This window comes from Anarhichas minor, unplaced genomic scaffold, assembly GCF_050575085.1.
Source record: "Anarhichas minor isolate MPS153535 unplaced genomic scaffold, ASM5057508v1 ptg000017l, whole genome shotgun sequence".
Taxonomy (NCBI): Eukaryota; Metazoa; Chordata; class Actinopteri; order Perciformes; family Anarhichadidae; genus Anarhichas; species Anarhichas minor.
The window spans coordinates 8,817,392-8,838,263 of record NW_027466463.1 but is presented as its reverse complement, the minus strand read 5'-3'; the positions used below and the strand labels follow the sequence as shown (position 1 = coordinate 8,838,263).

Below are 20,872 nucleotides of genomic sequence, written 5' to 3'. Positions count from 1 at the left end.
CTTCGAGCTCTCCTGAGCATGACCAGATGTTGGCATTCTGTCTGTGTATGTTGTTGTTGTTGTTGTTGTTGTAGTAGAGGACCACTTTTAAAGTGAAGGAAGTTTGAACTAGTTAGCGTTAGCATTGATTGGACACCGGTGTGTTAAACAGGCACCAAAAAGAACATCACCACCTACAGACAATCAAACAGAGAAGTAGAGGGTGCGAGCGCACGCTGTTTGATTGACAGTTAATCTCAGAGCTGCAGGGCAGAGGCGCCGCGAAAACATTAAAAAAGAGGAATCTCACGGATGTTCAATGAAAATGCAGTTAGCCGTTATTGACCGCAGAGAAAAATGAGCAGGGCAACGCCGCAAAAACATACGGGGGAAAGTGGAGATGAAAATCAAACAAAATCACAAGGAGGAGAGTGGAGAAAATAGCAGGGTGACACAGACGGGAGGGAAAAAAAGAGAAAACCTGCCGAGGAATCAGATGAGAGGGGACATTGTAGAGTGTGTGTGTGTGTGTGTGTGTGTGTGTGTGCCTGTGTGTTTTAGAGCGTGTGTGTGTCCAGTCACTCACCAGGCCTCTCAGGTCAATGAGTTCCTGTCTCATCTGGACAATGAGGTGGTCTTTGGCCATGAGGGAACGGTACAGGCGCTCATTAAACTCGATCAACTCACCGTGCATCTCGGCCACCTGCAGCAAACACACACACACACACACACACAGACAGGAACAAAACACACAAAAAGAGCACTTAAATGAATCATACTGGAGAACATTATTATATAAAGCACAATTAAGTAAAAGTAGACAACAGAGAAGCATGTAAACACATTATGGATAGCCTAAGAACATTCAAATATACCATTTTTACTTATTGTTTACTGTAACACACAAAAGGCTGAAGCACTCCAGGTGATGAATGAAATGACGTAATGAATGCTGGCAGAAGGGCAGATTCTGGGGAACAGTCAAACAGACAGGGAGGGAGGGAGAAACAGACAGAGAGAGTAGGGGGGGGGGCTGAAACCAGTTCATATCCTAAACAGTCAGACTCCTGCCAGCCTGTTAATCAATTCTCATCAGCTCTAACTAACCTTGACGTGGTGTTATTCACGTCCATGTGTGTATGTGGAAATATGGCCGAGCTATTCTCTGTGTGTGTGTGTGTGTGTGTTCTCCCCCCCGACCTGTCTGCCTAACCAGGCTGGACAGGTCTCTGTCAGCAGACTGACAGCTGTGCTGTATGGAGGACACCTGCTGTCACAGCTGCTTCGGCAGAGCCCCGTCTCCGGCTGACAGGTGAGCCGAGGCCGCTGCCCGCCGCCGCCGCTCCAACCACCGGCCTTCATACACTCACTTATTCACATCCCGTTTAAGAGCCCACACACTGCCGCGAAGGCGGATGAGAGGCTCCTTATGTAATAACAACAGCAACAGCGATGACGATCATAACAAACTTCATTTATAAAACAACCCAATGCTTCACAAAATAGTGTCGTGTCAAAGTAGATTTCGGCTTCGACGCCAGTTCGCACCCAAGATTTCATGTTATGACAAAAACAACATTGAAAACAAAGGCTGCATTGAAAGCAGCAAGGACCTAAAAACACTCTGCAACAAGACACAGTTTTAGTGTAATTGTTAGTGTGAGTATGCATTTTTATTTGACTTATTTTACTCCTGGCTACAGTGTATTCACCTGGTTTGAGGACAGGTCCACATGTTTTGATGTCTATCTTAATAACTATCACTTGGTCGAGAGCAGTGACTTACGGACTTCAGGAGGTGACCGCTCCCGGGCAAAGAAATAGTTCCCTCTTTGTGTCTCCCTGGACAGTGTTTCCTTGCGGGAAATCTTTCGCATCAATACAGCAATTTACAGCAGTAAATTAATATATTGTTATATTAATGTTTTTGTTCGACAGAAGAATGTTGAGGAGCCAGACTGCAGCTCCACACATCGAGCCTTCTTCCCTCAACTAGTCCAATCTACAGTCTGAGCCGGCTGCTGTGGAATATCAGGAGAACACATTTAATCAATGTTTCAAATTTTCTTTTTCTTTTTTGAAACAATTCGCTGAATTCAGTTTTTTGGCAGCGGTATTGAAATAGTTTCAAGCCTCCAGTTGCCATGACAACCCCATTTCTAAAACACAGAAAGCAAGGCTACAGAACATGTGTTGTCCCCGCCTCTGGAGCAGACCGCCTCTGGGCCAAATAATAACAGATTATGTCTCCCTGTGCAGCCGACATTGTCAATGCACAGCCTCTACCGGCCCAAAGAGTAGAATAAAATACATAAAAATACATGTTGCACTCTGCAGCTCACGTTAGTGTTTAACGGTGGTGTGATGAGGTTGATCCAACCTTGCGAAGTGTAGCGATGGAGTTTCTTTATCATGAAAATTAAACAAAATACTACTTTTCATTAGAACGGTCTTACAAATTTGTGAGTTCTTTCTCGTATATTTATGACTTTATATTCACAAAAGAGTTTGTTTTTGAAGGTAATTTGCAACTTTAATGACTTTTTGTGAATATTATCCACTCCCCTGTCTCTATAAGTATTTTTTTATTTACCTAAAGTGGCCCTAATATGCTAATAATAAGGCCCTCACTGCATAAACAAATCTGTTAAAATTATATTAACACGAGAGGACTGAGAGAGAATATAGAACACATAAGATGAAACACACAATTACATTTCACTCACAATACAATGTTGTGCACCGGATATACCACCATTTTCTATATAATAAAATCTGTAAATTCAGTCTCTTGTGACTCTCTCATCACTCCTCAGTGAGAGAAAGTGTGTGCTGTGATTCACGTGTCCCTCTGTCCGTCTTTGTTGCTCCATATTACTGTTTAACTGCAGCTCAGACGTTATTAAGTGAATACTGATGTGCGTATCCTCAGGCAGGCAAACACAACCTGAGCTCTATAGGCCGTAATCCATCCAAAGTGTTACGTAAATTAGTTGCAGCAAGTCTGGGACGTTTGAAAGGCCTTCAATCCCTTGCAGCAGATTACAGCGATAACCGATTCAACACTTTTTGAAAAAAGAAAAAGTCTCTTCGTCGGGTGATCAATACTGAAAAACAACAGAAGTATTTCACTTTGAGGACCACACGTCAACAATCTGAGTTCTGCTAAACTGAGACAATGGGAGGCAGATTTAATTAAACTGAACTGCTCAGTCAATATCTACATCTCTCTTAACCACACAGACTTTAGAAATCTCAGGATCAGATAGGGCCGCCAAGCAACAAAACACAGCTGACGGTAATCTTAGAACATAAAACATAACAGAGTCCAGCTCAAAAATGAATCCCCAAACCTGACATCTTAACGTTCCTGTCTGTGTCCTGAAGGAGACCTTGACGTCACGTTTGTTTCACGAGCTGACAAGGACGCCCAGACACACACTTCTCAGTCCAACGGGCCCGTGTCACATCCTGTCATGTTGAAAAGGAAGTCCACCCTAAAACACTCAACGTCATTCATCACCTCTTATTATTTAAACGCCACAACTCTCAAATAGGACATTATAAAATAAGGAATTAATTTGAAGCGTGAAGAAACCCAATTAATTCTCAGTGAGAGGGAGCTAATCAGTTTGTCACTCTACGGCCATATATGTGTGTGTGTTGGCTTGTGTGAAAGTGCATTTGACAGCGTGCGTGCTAATTCTACACACCAGGCGGTGGTCTGTATTAGGCGGCGGCTGTGTGTGCCAGCGTTGCCAATGTGTTTAAACGAGTTCATCTTCTCTCCGGTTATTAACGCGCCGTCATTAAGATGCACAGCCACGCTTGGGTCTTCATTCACTCATGCCTGGACCTCACATGCTATGGGTATTACTCAGCTGCATTATTATCCCACTCTCTAGCTGACCTTTCCTCTGGTCGGGGCCACCGAAAGGCCGGCTTCAGGCTCGCATCAGCCAATAAACCATCTCCAGGACACGGGCTAATTAGTGGCTGCAGAAATCACAACAAACCAAACTAAATATACGAGGGGGGGGGGTACAGAACAAGGTAGTTATGGAGACTTCAAAAGCTTAAGGGCACCGTCAGAACGGGTTAGGTTTAGAGTTTAGTTAAGCTGCACAAATGATGGAAACAACACAGACAAGCAATAACAAGAGAAACAAAAACACAGGCGAGGGAGATGATATTAATTCCAAGTAGTGCCTCGTAGGATATGTGTGGGTGTGTGCATGCGGTGAGGACGCAGCATGCGTCTCTACCGTCACTAACTCTTTTCTCTTGACGCCCGCAGCCCGAACAAAAACGCGTTCCTCTTGAAGGTGATGGACTGGCTTTACAATATCCTTCAAGCCAGTGGAGTTTCAAGTTGAAAAGCTTTTCGGTGTGAAAGCCATGAAAGGAAACATCACAATAAACCTGACAGCTCAACAAGGCAGCAAAGTAGAAGCCTGACACACGCTGGCGTTTGTCCGCTCGAGTCGATCCGGAGCCTTGAAGCTCCTAAAGGCCACCCTGCGATCACAGATCAGGACCGAATGTGACCGAGGTGTGTGGAAATATTCTGCCTGGGGAGCTGAGACAAGCAAAAAATCAGCAACATGGTGACCAATCTTTATTACTGGTTTTCTTTTTTTAGCAGCTGGAAATGGTAGAAAATGAGTATATGCAGCTCGTAACTCAACAGTTAAATTGTTAGGAAGTACAAAGTCCTTGTCATGGTTTACCACCGAATCTTCTCTAATTAAAGAGCGTAACTGCTGTGGAGCAATGTTTCGATAAGAGGGTCCCCAATTTGTCTGAATCCTTGTTCGTATCTCGTCTACGACGACGCATATAAAGATACACATTCCTGCTGCCTGCTTATCCACTGAATGACGTTAAGTGGCGGTAATGTGAAAAGAAACTTAAGAGACGTGCCATAAAAGCACAGGGTACTGGAATTGGTTATTTTGCTGGAAAACAAAGGTACTTGAACATAAATTTGTTTTTTTTTTAATGTAGAAATAAAGGACAAACTGTATTTGGATTCATAGCAAGAATGTGGAAATTCAATGACAAAAGATCTAGCAAGAAACATTTACTTCATAGTGGTATACCTTTTCTTAAAAGAAATGCAATATAATAAGTAAACAATGTACTTGACTGAACGAGATAAGACTTGACAATGCTTTTTCATGGCTTCAGGCTTATCTCTTTCTAAATTGCATTTTCTATGGAACTTCTATAATTTGTACTGTTAATAATTACAGCGTACACAACTATAACTAAGTGAGGGCTGGAAGTTAATGGCGAAAGGAAATAAAAATGCAGCGATCTGACCCCATTATGATTAATAACAACAGATGTACTACACTCGTATGCCCCCACAGTAAACATTACCGTCTATGTTGGTTATTCTCTTTGCAACAAAGACAAATTGTCCTGATTTAAATCACGACAAATTGTCCTGATTTAAATCACGCAACACTGCAAAGTAGAACTGTGCCTCTTAAAAAGCAAATACGAAAGCCAAGTTTACTTTTGTTGCCGCACAAACACGAAACAACAGTCCCCCGGGACCGACAGACAATAGATATAAACTCACCCCTCACAGCAACAGCTTCACTGCCCACTTTTAAGAGAAGCATTCATGTTTTTGTATATGGTTGCAAATACATTTGTACCTGATATGACTGAGAAACGGGACCGCAGCAGAGCAGTGTGAGGCAAATTACTGTTTGCTATCAGACACTAAGTCCGGCCTGCGGGGTTGGTTTAGTATGACGCAACCGTCGGCACCGCTGGAGTCATCACAGCTAACTGCCACCCAAGTGACGCTGACCGCACGCTCTCTCGCATAAACACACTCCATAAACACCCTCATAAAAACACACACACACACACACACGCACACACACACACAATCCCCTCCCTCATCCATCTTCATCCGAGCTGAGCCGACCTGATTAAAAAGGCTAAGAAAGCCCCGGCTGCACGCCGCGCATTCTGCCTGCATTAATATTATTTCATATCTATTTCACTGTTCCAGCGTTTCACGATAAGCACATCAACAGTATTTCACTAACAAAGTCCAAAGTCAAATCTGTTTACTGCCCTTGTGGACTCTTTCAAACAATCATTTTTCAGACGTCGTTTCTGGTAACAGAAAGTTGAAAGTAGGTAGCAACTGGAAACATGGATGACATGCAGTGCATCGAGGATCATGAGCCGGACTGGTGGCAATGTTACTGTCACATTCTGTTAATAACTAGGCCACCAAAATGCACAAAATTCAGATTTACTGAGGTCACACATCATCTTTTCCTATTCAGCATTCTTTCTAATTAGTTCAATCTTAAATATATATATAGATAAATCATTCCACACATTTTTCACATGCTTCTCCAAATACTGTTCAAAAGTCTAATTTAATTCTTTCTGGTATAAATACTTCTTTGAAAATATTATATGTAATACTTCCAGTGAAACCGTGGGCACTCGTCTCCTTTCCAATTCAACATCAAGCACTTCTTTAAAGAATTACACGTTCACATCTTCAGAATGGGTTATCGTGTACTGTGATGATACATAAAGCTTAATGGCAGGTGGTTCTTAGCGCTCATGTTAAACCAGGACCATTTCATAGTGGACAAGGACACCACGACTTGAAAGGAAAGCGCCTTCCTCTTTTCTTTCCATTCAGGGCAGAAGGGAGACCTGGCCGCAGGGTATCAAAGGTCCATTTAAACAACTTACACCGAGTGAGACCTCAACCAGAATACGGCCGAAACTGGGTTACTTTGTAAATGTGAATGCAGCTCGCCTCTCTCTCCGCGTTTCTGACTCACTTCAGCACAGCTGCTCCGAGAAGAGACAAGGCGGAGAGACGGAGGGGGAAGAAAAAGAGGAAGAAAAAGAGGGTGAGAAAGGACCAATTTAGACATCACAAGCTGTGCTCTCCACTATGAACTGAGGTGGAAAAAAAAGATACAAAGAGAGATGAGTTAAGAAGTGTGAGCACACGAGAGCGGCAGATGGACCAATAGAAAAGACAGAAATGGTTTATGAAAAAAAAAAAAAGGCTAAATCTGGCCTGTGGTACAGACGCGGCTCTTTGTCACTGCTGCGTCACACAGCGAGCTCCGGGAGAACTTGGATCACACATTTTTGGGTTGTGCAGTATTATTACTTTGAAACGACGCAGTGGTGAAGTGTTAAATGTTAAAGTACAGTCTGTCAGCTTTAACACTGAGCGACTAAAGCCCTCTCTTAGAGCATGTTCTCCCGGTACGGGTGACAGAAGTATTTAACAGCACATCAACTGTCCCCAATTGTGCTGGTCCTGGATGCCATTAGGCTCCTGGATGCTATTAGGGTTTAGGCTAACGTTAGCAGTTCTGTCCTGCTCTTTGTCTGATTTGGGGACGTTTACACTCCAGCAATCACAGCCAACGTTGCCCCAATCTTCTGAATAAATATAAATGAATAAATAAATAATAAGCGCTACGCCGAAATGCACAAACAATACAGTTTCTTTATTTAGCATTACAACCTCACAGCTTTAGCCTCAATGTTTTACCACGTTATCATGTATGTATGTAGCCCAACGAGTCAGCTGGAGAGAGGGCAAGGGGCAGCGTTAGCTTGACTAGCCAACGCCGACAACATTTTGTTGCAGGTGACAAAATTGACAGCTGTGGTCTAGAAATAGGCTGTTGTTTTAGTCCAATTCCGTTTGAGTTCAAGGACCAATTGTTTTAAAAATGACTAAGAGCTTCAAGTGCTAAATCAGCTACTGTTTTTACAGTAAACTGTGTATGTGCCATGGAATAGGTGGAGCAACCGTAACTAAAAGGGTTTGGGGCTAACATATTACAAGGCTGGCAAAAAAGAGTCTGATAATCAACAAGTTAGACTTGTACACACTTTAAAACCTAAATCCTAAGGGGCCGCGAGTGTCCGCCTGGCCCATCACGTGGTTCCGTGCGGCAGCTTTGTCCGTGCACATCCAACGTTTTCTAACAACGCGGTCACAGACGGGCGGAGAGAATGGGGAAAAAACCTGCACGGATTATAAAAGAAACATAACCGAGGCTTTACACTCCTGCTGCAGAGCTTTCCGTAGCAACATGTAACATGCAACCCCACTGAGCTCAATCCTAAAAGTAGCTGAGATAAACTTAAACACACATGCGCATCTTCAAGCTACATGGCACGGACATTAAGTTTTAATACTGGTGAGATGATTTTACTGCACTGTGGGCCTTTAATGATTCATCCACATAATTAAATGCCCACAAATTGTAACATTAAAACCATTATTGCATTCTGCTTAGTTGTCATTTTACGTTACATGCGTACATAAACAATAATTCAAGTAAAAGCGGATTTAGTAAGCCCTAGAATGGCTTTGGTACTCGGAGCATGTATGAACACTTCAAAGCAGACTCACCTGCACTGTTCTGAGAAGAATCGCATGCATTATGCAGCTTTTTTTGTCTTTTCAAGGGTCACTTTCACTTGCATTACACAGCAAACACAACAGGCATTATACAGACATTTCTGTTCATACGCTTCCCGTTTTTTTTTTTTGTTACTGTGTCTCTTCTCTGAGGAGATTCAGAGAGACTGAGTCGGTGGCTTGTAATTGTTGTTCTTGTTGTTGTTCATGGTTAATTAATGAGCTTGTGGATCAAAGGGAGAATCCCTGATCCCACTGGAGATTTCGACCCATATCTCCTCTCTATCCTCCAAGAGCGCTTTGCCTCTTCTTATCAATACAACACAGCAGATAATATTTTAAAAAGAAATTCAAAAGAACACCATGGGAAACCGGAACAAATAAAACAGATCTGCTGTAATTGTAACTGCGTAGTCACAAGACTCCCAATGTAGTTAGACATTAATGTAGTTTGTTTACTGGATGTGGGACAGACGTCTGCTGAACAATTTGGGTTAGGATGATCCAGCCTTTGAGCTACAGACGAGTCAGTTTACAGCAGTGCTGCATGATGTAATGAAGCCTCAATTGTAAATGCAGGACGCCTTCTAAGTCTAAAGAACTTTCTAATGACTCGCAGGTGTCTGGAGTAAGAGCATACTGCTCCATAGCAATGACTGATCACAACACGCTCTGCAGAGGTTTGAGAAGGTTATTTTACAACAGCTGCTGAGATATCCGACCTTTCAGAAGCTCATCCCTCCAGCCTGTATTATGGTCGACACATTCAGGCATCGCATCGCATTTTTGTTCACGAGCTGAATGGACAAATTACATAACAATGTTAAGTTTTGCACAGTGGTATTATCTCATCAAGCAATTCTGTGTGATCTGTGCTCTAATTAGCTGCACAGCGTCCTATTGAGTATGTGCCTGTGCTGCAGTAACCTGCATCTCAGACCCGATTCATTTGATTGCCATCGACAGAGACTGATAAAAGTCATGCAGACTACTTTGTGTATCTTTAAAAGGTTCGAAATTCTCAATTCAGAGCATTAATATAGCAGCAAACAACTACTTGCTATGTCATTGGAGTAATTGTGTCTTGAGCAGAGAATGAAGTCACTTTCACTTTGTGCGTTATCATTTCAGCATCTGTGTGTTTTGTTCATGTAGCCGGTCTAGCCTCACGTGCATTCAATTCACAGTGTGTGTGCCCCAAAGGCTAGCTTGTCGCCTCTGCGCAGCTCTGCGCAGCTCTGCGCTTACCGCTGATAACATTGTCCCGACCAATGGTGTTGCTACGTAACGCCCACCCTCAGGCTTCCCCCAGGCTAACACCCGTACCTCTGTCACCACAACTTGTTGCTGTTGTTAGCACTGTTAGCTGCTAACTGGGAGCTCAGCTGTCGCCATGTTGAGAACCATTAAAGCCTCTGAAAACCTTCTTGCCTAAATAAAAAATCTCATTTAACTGTGAAAGCTGGTGTTTGTACTGTATATGTAGTTGCATATTCATAGTTGCATTCAGTCAGACATAAGTGTTTTTTTGTTGCCAGCCTTTCCTTGAACTTCCCTTTGTTTGTTTTTTAACTAGCAGTTTAGTTCTTGAAAAGTTCTTCAAAAAGGTTTGAATCTGTTTTTCAGAGACACAAATACTTGCTGACTTCACTCGAGAGGAGTCCCTGAACGCCTCGTCTCGCAACAGCCTGCAGTGGCGTCAAAAAATTCCAGGTTTGTTGGAAAATCTCGAGTGCCTGAGGAGAGGTAAGGCTTTACCTTCGTCTCTGTTTCATCCAAAAAACACAGCCGGGAAATCCTCTTTCTCTAGGACTCCCTCCTACATTATTTCTGTGGCTTCTTTCTCTATTTTGGAAACGTACGAAACTGACAGATATTGACAATAACAATATTGACAACACCCTGACGTCGTTCTATAACAAAGGGCACGACATGCAATTAAATAACGAAATGCCAAATGCGTGCCGTTATCATTTTAGTTTCATAATTGATTTCAAAATGTAATTAAAAGCGAACAGTCACATGCTGGTGAACGTGAATGCTTCTCAGGCCCATGAGTCCAGAGAGGTGCTTCTGTACTGTATAACTTATAACTTCACCAACAGCTTGTGTGCACTGATAAGAGGATGTGTTACATCATTACCTTCCTACCTGTTCCTTATCACCGGAGCCTCACGGATCAATGGCATGCAGTTTTGGTGTTTCTCAGAAACCTCAGTGGACATGCTAACTGCATTATGTAATTTGTTTTTATCACTCACAGACAAGGAAAAACCCCACGCAATAAAGCTGAAAATTAAAATGCTTGTGCTTCTATCCCCTCGAGTTTCACTTTCTTCCCCCTTTGTTTTTATCTCTCTCCGCATCTTTCACTTATTTCCCTTTTTCTTCATTTCAATTGTGTTTCCTTTCATTTCAGAAAAGCACCGGTCTGTTGGGATATGTTGAATTGCCCTCCCACTCCGATTGCTTTTTAAACCCACTTAGATCCGGCATCCATGCAGATCGGTGTGAGGAACCCCACTCACCCGGACAAGACTTTGCACATCTGGTAATGCACGCATACATGAACGCACCTCATATCGCTTTCTCCCTGTTGCAGCTGAGAGGTGAAGGAGCGATGGACATGAAGAAGCGAGTAAGAAGGCGGCAGGAAGGGGAAAAAAAAGGTTCTGGAGTCATCAGAGGGTAAAAATAAATGCTTCCTCCACAAGTCGCTGCGGTGTATAACGCTACGATCTTCAGCTGGGACTAAGGGAAGCACTGATAAAGAAAAGAAATGATAATAATAAGAGAAATCAGGAGGATATAAAAATGTGAGAAAGACTGGGATCACAGGAGGTGTGAGGAGAGGAAGGACACACTCACATTAACACTACGGCCAATTTACAAATCACCTGATCTACTGTGTGTGTGTGTCTTTGGACTCCACAAAGTCGGCCCTGCTGGTTAAATCACAGACATTGCTTTGAGGCGACAGCGGCAAACATTAAGCCCAACATCTGGCTTCTTGGACAGCTGTTTGACGGCGTGAGGTTCAACTTTCTATTCTGTTTAAAAGCCCCCTTAGCCCCAACCCAGAGCCACTGGCAGACAGGATGAAAAGAGCATGGAGCACCTTGAGATTTGCCTCAAATATAAACAAAGTCAAAATCAATACCAGGCATTAGCATCATTCAATTAAAACTGAACTGGGTCACAGAACACGGGCGTGTTTCCCAGGTTAATGAAGGCTGAGCCCTGTCTAATATTTATTTGTGTCTGGCAGGCCCGTAGTTACCCAACAAGGCTCGATGTGACATTTAAAAAAAAATCAATAACTTGGCAAGTCAGATTTTGTTTCAGTCGCTGAAGCCAGACAGCTGAATCAGCATTGCTGACAGCCGCTCAAGTAAATCGCACATTTTCTGAATCCTCACATCAGGACCGACAGCGGACGCTGAATGGACGCACACATAAGCGCGCTGACAAGCACTCTGAATATATTACGGCAAACCAGGTTGTTGAAAGCATTGATGGCGGTCAACAAAGACAGCATCCCGTATCTCCTGATTGCTGCGTATCTTTCCCGTTCCTCTTCCTCTGAGGTTAAGACACTTGCTGACGTCATTAGCAGCCAAACGACTTGTCACACTTCAGGGGTGAAGGAAACCGCTTTTGTCCTGCATGACAGGCTTATTCAAACAAAGCCGTCAAAGGCCGGCTGGCGTGGGACCAGAAGAGAGGCTGAGGTGCCATTGTGTCCCACACCGGTCCGACAGCCAAGCAAATGGACAAATAAATAAGTAAACACCATTAAAAATGTACCACGTATACATGCGCATAAATAAGTGAAAACGTAGTTTGGCCAAACACAGGCGGAATTATTTCTTATTAAAGGAATATAAAACCGTGGATTAATTATTCATACGGACGCCTCTCACACCTCACTGACCATTAGAAAAGACAGATGTTGCCGTTATTCTCCTCCGTCACTCTCGCAGGGAGGGGTTCCTCATTGGTCAGTCTAACAGGAAACTGGACATGGTCCCGCAGTTGGTATCATTATGCCTGATGTCCAGTTATTAGACTCATGCATAGAAACCGTGCAACAATATCCATATCTATGAGAAGAACCTGCTCAGGGAATAGCTCTTGGCCCTGTTGAGGGTTTTAGATCGCTGCAGAAAGTAGAATTCTCTGCTTTATTTAGATTAAGTATCTCTGAGGATTTTTCCCCTGCACGGCGCTCACAAGGCCAAAGAACTTGTTTTATCATTCTTCCTGGAAGCCTGTTAATGTCCTAATTCAGGTATTTCTCAAGGCAAAGCTCCATGTGGCTCTGTGACATCAATAAACAATTACCACACATATATATATATATATATATATATACACACACACATATATATACACATATACACACACACTATTTTTAGGATTGTGTGGCAGCAGCTGGGACTTAGACAGAAACGCAGTGAATTGCACTGTGCATCTATAGCAAACAACGCTAACGTTATCTGAGGTTCTGGCGCAGGCAGATGATACAAAAAATGAAATGCAGATGGAAAGGAAATGATGTTTACCCTTTTCATTAAAGCCAACAGGATGAACCTTAGACTGAAGAATCAACTTCCTCTTTGGAACAAGATGCAACAAGGTTTATGTGGTCTGCATTTTGATGACGCTTTTAACCCTGGTAAACATCAACTATACGGAGGTGTCACACTGAATTTCATTAAGATATTTTTCACATTTTAGGGAAACGCCACTTGTGTCTGTATGCTAAATGAAGCTAGGGCCAGCAGACAGTTAGCATAGCTTAGCATAAATACTGGAAAAAAAGGGGTAAACAGCTAGCATGGCTTTGTCCAAAGTCAAAAAAGAAATAAATCCGCCAACTAGAACTTTTAATTAACATGTTGACTCTTGTTTGTTTAAGCCGGACACAAACCGAAATGTAAAAGCAACAATTTTGTGTTTTTGTTTCTTTTACAGTGAGATATGTGCAGAATTATATATTTTAACCTGGTCAATGTCAACCTGAACTCGCCAGGCTTCCCGCTAGCCCCCCCCCTGCTTCCAGTCTTTGTGCTAAGCTAAGCTATCAATCTTCTACTCCAACTCTCAGCAAGAAAGTGACTAAGAGTATTTCCCAAAATGCTGAACTGTTCCTTTAAATGCTGCAAATAGTTCCTTAAAATAGTTTCACAACGCTCCAGTTTGAGATGATTGTGCTTAATGAAAATCTGGAATACAGAACCGTGGCACTTCCTTTGACCTGCATCATCGCTGATACGCGGCAGAGAACTAAAAGAGGCGGCACTCACCTCTATGAGTTTGCGTTCATAGCTGGCGGCCAGATCCTCGATGTCACCCATGCACTTATTCTGTGGGACCGGAGCCTGGTCTTCACTCGGCCGCAACATCGACATGCCTGCAGCAGAAAGAGAGAGAGAGAGAGAGAAAACAGCCATGTTTACACAGACGTACAGATACGTCGATAACACACACTGCGAGGAACGACTCTTGTCACAACTAATTAGGAACAGCACGTTTTATGCCAATTATGTGCGTCTTCTGTAGCGAGTTGTGACACCTGCGGCTGTTTGATGCTTTTGTTTTAGCAGCTGGGAGTAGCAGATCTATACAATGTACACATAAGCAGCCAGGCAAGAGCCACCCATTTCCATTTTATTTAATTAATGTCACACGCTGAAGTAGATACGAGTCAAACAAACAGACACCCACAGAGAAAAACCCATAAGCACACAAATCCTCAAACACATGCACGCACACATTCTTGTATATACATTATGAAAATGGTGCCGCAAACACACACACACACACACACTTTTCCTTCTGAGAAAACTTCTTGCTGTTCTTTTAAAATGATAAACTCCCCTACTCTCCCCTGATTTACTCTGACTCTCAGTTCAGATAAAGCTTATTGTTTCTGTGCACAACCGTAGCTCGCTAACCAGCTGAAGTCATCACTGCGGAGCCTAAAGCGCCGCATCTGAGGCCATAAACATCCAGGTAATCTGGTTCCCTCAGGAAAGAATGGCACAACTTAGCAGAAGCCGGGGCTCTGTATCTTTGTTTCTTCACCACAGCGAAAGCAAATTAGCGCCGTTCACCGCTAACAACATAACACACAGGCTTTAGACGGAGGAGGGAGAGACGGGGAGGTGGTGGGGAAATAAAGTACAGAGGTAGAAATGCAGCACGTCCAAAGGCTGCACAGAACTCAAATAAACGTGAGGTACAATGGCACTTAGGGGAGGAGTTTTTAAAAGAAATATACAGTTGGACCGTGAGTAGAAAGAATGTGAACCCCCAGCAAGTGTCTGGATGTCTAGACAGAGTGAGGCAGGTATTGATGGAGGAGGCCGGCTCATTGTAGTTCCAAATAGACGGGACCGTAGAGGAAACAGCTGCTGAGAATCAATAATAGATACGGGTACAAAAATAAGAGCACTGTTGGATAAAGGCAGCCTAGTGCACACACACACACACACACACACACACACACTATATGTGCATTCTCAGACTAATAGATCGGCCTTCCTGGTGAGACTTTCAGTCCTTTCATGGCACATTATATTTCAGGCAGTGTTTGCATTTTTGTTTTGTGCTCTACTGAAAGGCACCGGGTACCAGCATGGCTCCAGGGTGGTTTAATGCTTCACTTGGCAATACTTGTTGAGGGAATTGACTTGCATCAATATTTGAGCCCCTTTCACCTTTACAAGCCACTTTTCCACGAGCTCAATGGAAATCATAAGGAGAGTTTAAAAAAAAAAAAATGTTTTTAAGAATATTCTTTTTGCCATTTTTCGGAGAGATGAAAGTGCAGAGGAAGACTGGAAATGGGGGGGGGGCACCCACAATGATTAAAAAGAGGTTCAGGCGCAGACTATTTATGATGGTATGAGAAAAAGAAAAATACCTGAAAATTGGCATTTCTATTTAATTAAGAGAATTCTGTTAAAATAGATTCATTATTTCTAAAATGAGTGATCAACTTATCGATTTAATGTTTTAGTATTAATTTAGACCCCTCAATAGAAGAACACCACGGATACATATGTATAGAAATATACACACAGAGATACAGTCGTCAAACCAAACCAACAGAGTTCAGTCTTACAAACTACAATTACTAGCACAGCAACAAAGTTTCACACACACACAACCCTTCACACACGTATAGAAGGTTGTATATACACACACACACACACACACACACACACACACACGCACACACACACACTGACAGAAATGCTTAATCATGGCTCCTGCAAAGGGCCCGGCAGCACAGCAATCCCCAAGCTTATCTTTGGCCCACCAACAGCACTGTACTGTAAACCTCAGTCAGCAGCCCAATACCCTAGACAGCTATAGTACATGCATATACACACACACACAAAGAAAATATATACATACTGTATAAAATACACACACACACACACACAGAGGATTGCTGACGGTTGCTCTTGCTGTACAGATTTGCCAGTTTTTTCCCTCCTTAAGTTGTATTTCCGTTACCTGTCACAGTGATAGGCACTTAATAATAAAACATATAGGGGGTGTGTGGGCGAACGAGAGAGAGAGAGAGAAAGGTGGAGAGACGAGGGGGCAAACGCAGATGTTCCTGACTCCAGGAAATGTCGCAGACAGCTGGTCTGTAATAACAAAACTAACTGAGCAACACTCCCGAGCAGCTGTGCGTGTGAGCTGGCGGGGTGCAGCCCTACTTTACGGGATCCTCCTCAGTTACTTACAGTCCTTCCACTGATTTGGAAAGTTTGGAGTTCTCAGAGTGTTATTGGTTGCCGACAAGCCAAGTGGACAACCCCATCGGGACTGTGTGTTCTTATCTTGTATATTATGCAAGATAAGAATTTGAAAAAGTGTTTACAATTTACATTTTGAATGAAAATATCTTCCTTGAGAGGAGGACCAGCGTGTTTATGTTTTACTTTCTGTTATTTTATGATCTTGACTGAACATGCTTTGTTGCTAATGAATATATATATACAGTATATACATGGAAGACATTGTGTGTGTGTTGATTTGTTTCGTAAAGTGTGTGTGTAGTAAACGTCACACATGTCGAGCTACATAGAAATATGCTGCACTGCAAATGCAACTGCTGCAGAAAGCATATCAGATGTTATAATGAAACTGTTTATGTGTGTGTGTGTGTGTGTGTGTGTGTGTGTGTGTGTGCGTGCGTTTTGTGCTGAACTGTCCCATTCCCAGAAGTGTGTATCCCCTCTAGGGTTCCACCTGAGTGTGTGCCTCTCCAGAGGAGCGTCTCTAATGATCACAGTGTGTGAGATAATTAGCCAGTTTAGTGGGGAAGTCCACCGAGAGACGGGGACACACACGGGCCAGTGGCTGCAGCTCCACACCGAGAGGAATTTCCCAGGAACAGGACTCGGTGTTCAGATCGTTACATCCAGAAACCAGGAGAGCAAAGTCGTACTTTTGCTTTTACAATCTGCTCAACATACAACACCTTCTATCCTGAGATATCCGTGTCACGTTCACATACCTCCTGGACAAACACGTTTTTATTATTTGTTATTCATAACAGTGCTTTTCCCATTTCAAGGGAGGCGAGAAATTATTTCACCAGACAACAAAAACATCTATTCAATTTCAATTCAGAACGTCTGATTCAGTATATCGCCGATAGCATGTGACATACAGTCCAACGGTCACATCTGGACAGATGTCATCCTCGACTGTAACTGCCGTCCAGAAATGTTTTGAGACGTAAAACACATTTTGTGCTACTTCTCACTAAATTAATTCATCTATGAATATGCAAATATTGCACATTCATAAAGTTCACCTGCTGGACACAACTTATCTCCTGCTTCAGTGGAAACTCCATTCTTGGTGTATGTGAGCTGCAAGTGTCCGCATTATGCTCGTGTAGGGTAAGTTGCATATTGGACAATTTTTCTGGAGGCTGGCCTTTAAGAAACGGGCACTAAAACACATATTTATAGGCAGTGGTAGATATCTCCGACCACAAATCATCACCACATATAGAAAAAAGCCTTTTCATATCTTTCCATCCATGGGAGAGCAGAAACACCAACACAGTATCAACGATATACTGTCGGCGTGATGACTTACGCTGAACAGTTGTGACGTGCAAAGAGGATCTTATAAACATTAAAACTCATTGTGTTGCTGTTGTTGCCTATAGGAGGTAGAAATAGATAAAGCCAACACAGTCTTAATAACGGCACAACATCAGCAATGGACTCCCCACTGCCAATTCATCCAGGTCTTTGCTGAATTTAATCATCCCACCATTCGTGAGACCTTCATCCTTTTGTTTTTGCCTCAGACTCCCAGAAGCACGGAGCTGAGAGAGCAGCAGCAGCAAGATGGCTATCATACATAGATAAGGGTCTACAGCTCGCACAGAGCTGTAGACCCTCAGAGTCTGAGGCTCAGACCGTATAAGATCTCACGCGTAAAATGGACATGTGGAGCGTTTAGAGAGGCAGGAAAGCGGCAAAAAAGCTGGTCATCAATACTGAAAATACCAACACTTGTGTTGTGCCTTCCCAAGTTTATTTGAGGAGGAGAACAAATCGTTACTGTTTCAGAGAGAGGTCACGGTCATCAACAATGGCCTCCGATCGCTTGAATTTTTCCATGCATCCTCCACATTTCTGTTGTCTTCACTTGCAGATTAAAGTGATTCTGATTCTGAACGGCAGATGGTCATCACAGCCTGCAGATTAAACTGCGGTCTGAAGCAAAGTCTTCCTCATATATCTGACGTGTTGAGGGGAAAGTTGTTGCAAACTAACTCCTGCCTGCCGGTCGGCAGGTTAAGAGAAAGATTCACCACAGTGATGGCGAAGGCGGAGACATTTCCTCTCTCTTGTGATCTCGGGGTAGGAGAGACAGATTCAAGTCAGTTTCATCACAGACGACACACCCGACTGACTGCTGCTCTGCCCATTAGCAGTAAAGGAGACGTGGCTCTGCAATCCGCGACCCCGAGCACAAGGCGGGGCCGGAGAACAAACAGACGTCTGGCCGAGGCGCTCGGCGGGCCGCAGCAAGCCTGCTGAATAAAAGATGCGCAGGGCTCCCGCCACAATAGGACTAATGCGCAATCAAGCGGAGCGCTCCTCGCAAACAGCACACACCTCGCGGCACTCACACCACTGTGAAATTGGGGCTCTTCGGAATCTTGTCTTCCGTATCTTTTCTTCTTCTGATTTCGCTCCATCCCTCCCAGCTCCTGCTTCCCGTGCCTTTGTTCTTTTTTTTTTGTTTTTGTGCCCCTTAACTGTCTTTCATCTCCTTTCGCTCATAAAACATGTCCTTGTTTTTGTTGATTCCTCTCCTCTATGAAGTATTGATTTGGTTCTTTTTTTTTTCTTTGTTGCATCTTTCTTTCAAACTCCCGCAAACCCTCTGCTCATTTATGCAACCTTCATTCATCCTGTTTTTCTCCACACTCGCTTTACCTTTGAAATCTTCCTCCCTCCTTACCCCTTCATCCTCCTCCTCATTGTCTTCCTCACATTTCTCCGTTTATTTCTTCCCCCCCCCCCCCATCTTATCAATCTTTCATTGCCGTTCAATTCAAGTCGGCGCAGTGCTGCGCTGTTGTGCTACGGCGGTCCCAAGCCACCAATCACGCATATTGTTAAGGCCAGCCACTAAACACCATACATATCAATGGAAACATGCATAAAAAGAGTTTTTACGCACGCACACACACCTGGACATATGCAGGAAGACGTCACAGCAAATTGAGGTTCAAGGTTTCTCATTATACAACTACAAGATCGAAAACCAAGGGAAGGAGACGAAATGTCTTTGTGCCTCGCTACACTAACAATAGCATGCATTCACGCCACACACACACACTTGAGTTAATCACGCAGTGAGGCCATACATTGTTGATGCACTGGCTAGGGAGCAGGCAGGCGGCTGACTGAGTTAATTAACAAGTGCTAATCAAAAACAATCTTCTTTCATTTTCTAATCGTTCATAGCTCATTTATCATGTTGCCCTCCTTCGGCTAACAGAGGCCTTTGTGTACGTGTATTGAGAAGGGGGGGGGGGGGGATGAGGCAGATCAGGCCAACTCACTGCTGTTACTTGGGACAAACAGGTTTTCATTCAAAAGCACGTGAGGCAACACGTGTGGAAATCACTATTCTCCTCGCTCCGATGGCTCCAATCAGAGAGCTTCTGCTCAGGCTCATCATCTGAGTGGAGAACAGCGCGATCTCTCACTCACACACTCACTCACACACTCACACTCACACACAGCGTAGCTATTCCACACCTGTATACAGCTCTCCTGAGTTGACTGAGGCGGCATTGAAAGGTTATGAGTAAAGCGAGAGAACAAATCTCTTGATAAGGAATCGCAAGAACGCCAAGAAATATGCATCAGATCCTCTTCTGAGTGAACTATTCAATAGATTAAATGTACAGGATTTTAACTATGTTCATGTTTTAATTGAATATTTCATCCACACACACACAGTAATAAGAGCCGTGTATGTATAAAAACATACCCAGAACGAACACACATACACACTCAAACCTATCATTTGGAAACCATCTGGCTGTTTGTGTGGATGCTCTACTTTCATTTGGAGGGTGCTCTTTGAGCTCTGTTCTTGGAAGAGTCCAGAATAGCACCAATCAGAGCGAACCACGGCCAGCTTCCAGCCCTGCATCACACAAAAGGGTGAAAAGCGGTCGCAACAACTTCTCTTCTGCCCCCAGAATTAGCTTTTCTCCACACACACACACACACACACACACACACACACACACACACACACACACACACACACACACACACACACACACACACACACACACACACACACACACACACACACACACACACACACACACCAGGTGAAGTTATGCCCCAACCCCTTTGAATAGAAATCCAAAAGCTAGCTTTCGTCCTGGAAATGTAAAGGTGCAAAAATGTCACTGTTTTACTTGCTGACTGCTCGTGGAGGCGCCGTCTTAACACAGCGTCTCATTGGCTTCAAAGCAATCAGCTGAATGACCGCGATATAGAATGTAAGTGTAAAATCAGACATTGGCAGATGGCGAGGAATACTAATGGACAAACATTTCCTGTTTACCAGCCCTTCATAGTAGCAAGACGAGACGTCACAGGGCTGGTGACATAACGGCACCAAAAGACGGTCATGACTCACGCAGAACAGTAATGGTAAGAAAACATAAGCAGGGTGTTGGGGAGTGTTATTACACCCTTTATCCGATTTTGTTCATGATAACGTGGGCACAGTCAGTGCGACACACGTTGAAGGTCTCCTTGTGACACTCTTCGTTATTTGAATATCATCATATTTCCACTACAGCTCTTTTGAAGCTACGTGCTGGTAGCCTTTTAGCATCTTTCAGCTCTTTGTTTTGGT

At 43.4% G+C, this 20,872-nt stretch overlaps 1 protein-coding gene across 2 annotated transcripts in view; it reads right to left on the bottom strand.

Moving 5' to 3' along the window:
* The window catches only part of snx29 (sorting nexin 29), a 119,942-nt gene that overhangs the window by 42,192 nt on the left and 56,878 nt on the right, over positions 1–20,872 (bottom strand). For both annotated transcript variants that reach the window (XM_076093305.1, XM_076093306.1), the window contains exons 15-16: positions 13,735–13,841; positions 566–682 (exon numbers count right to left, since the gene is read on the bottom strand). In XM_076093305.1, the coding sequence (XP_075949420.1) occupies positions 566–682; positions 13,735–13,841 (224 nt within the window). The remainder of the gene's footprint in view (positions 1–565; positions 683–13,734; positions 13,842–20,872) is intronic.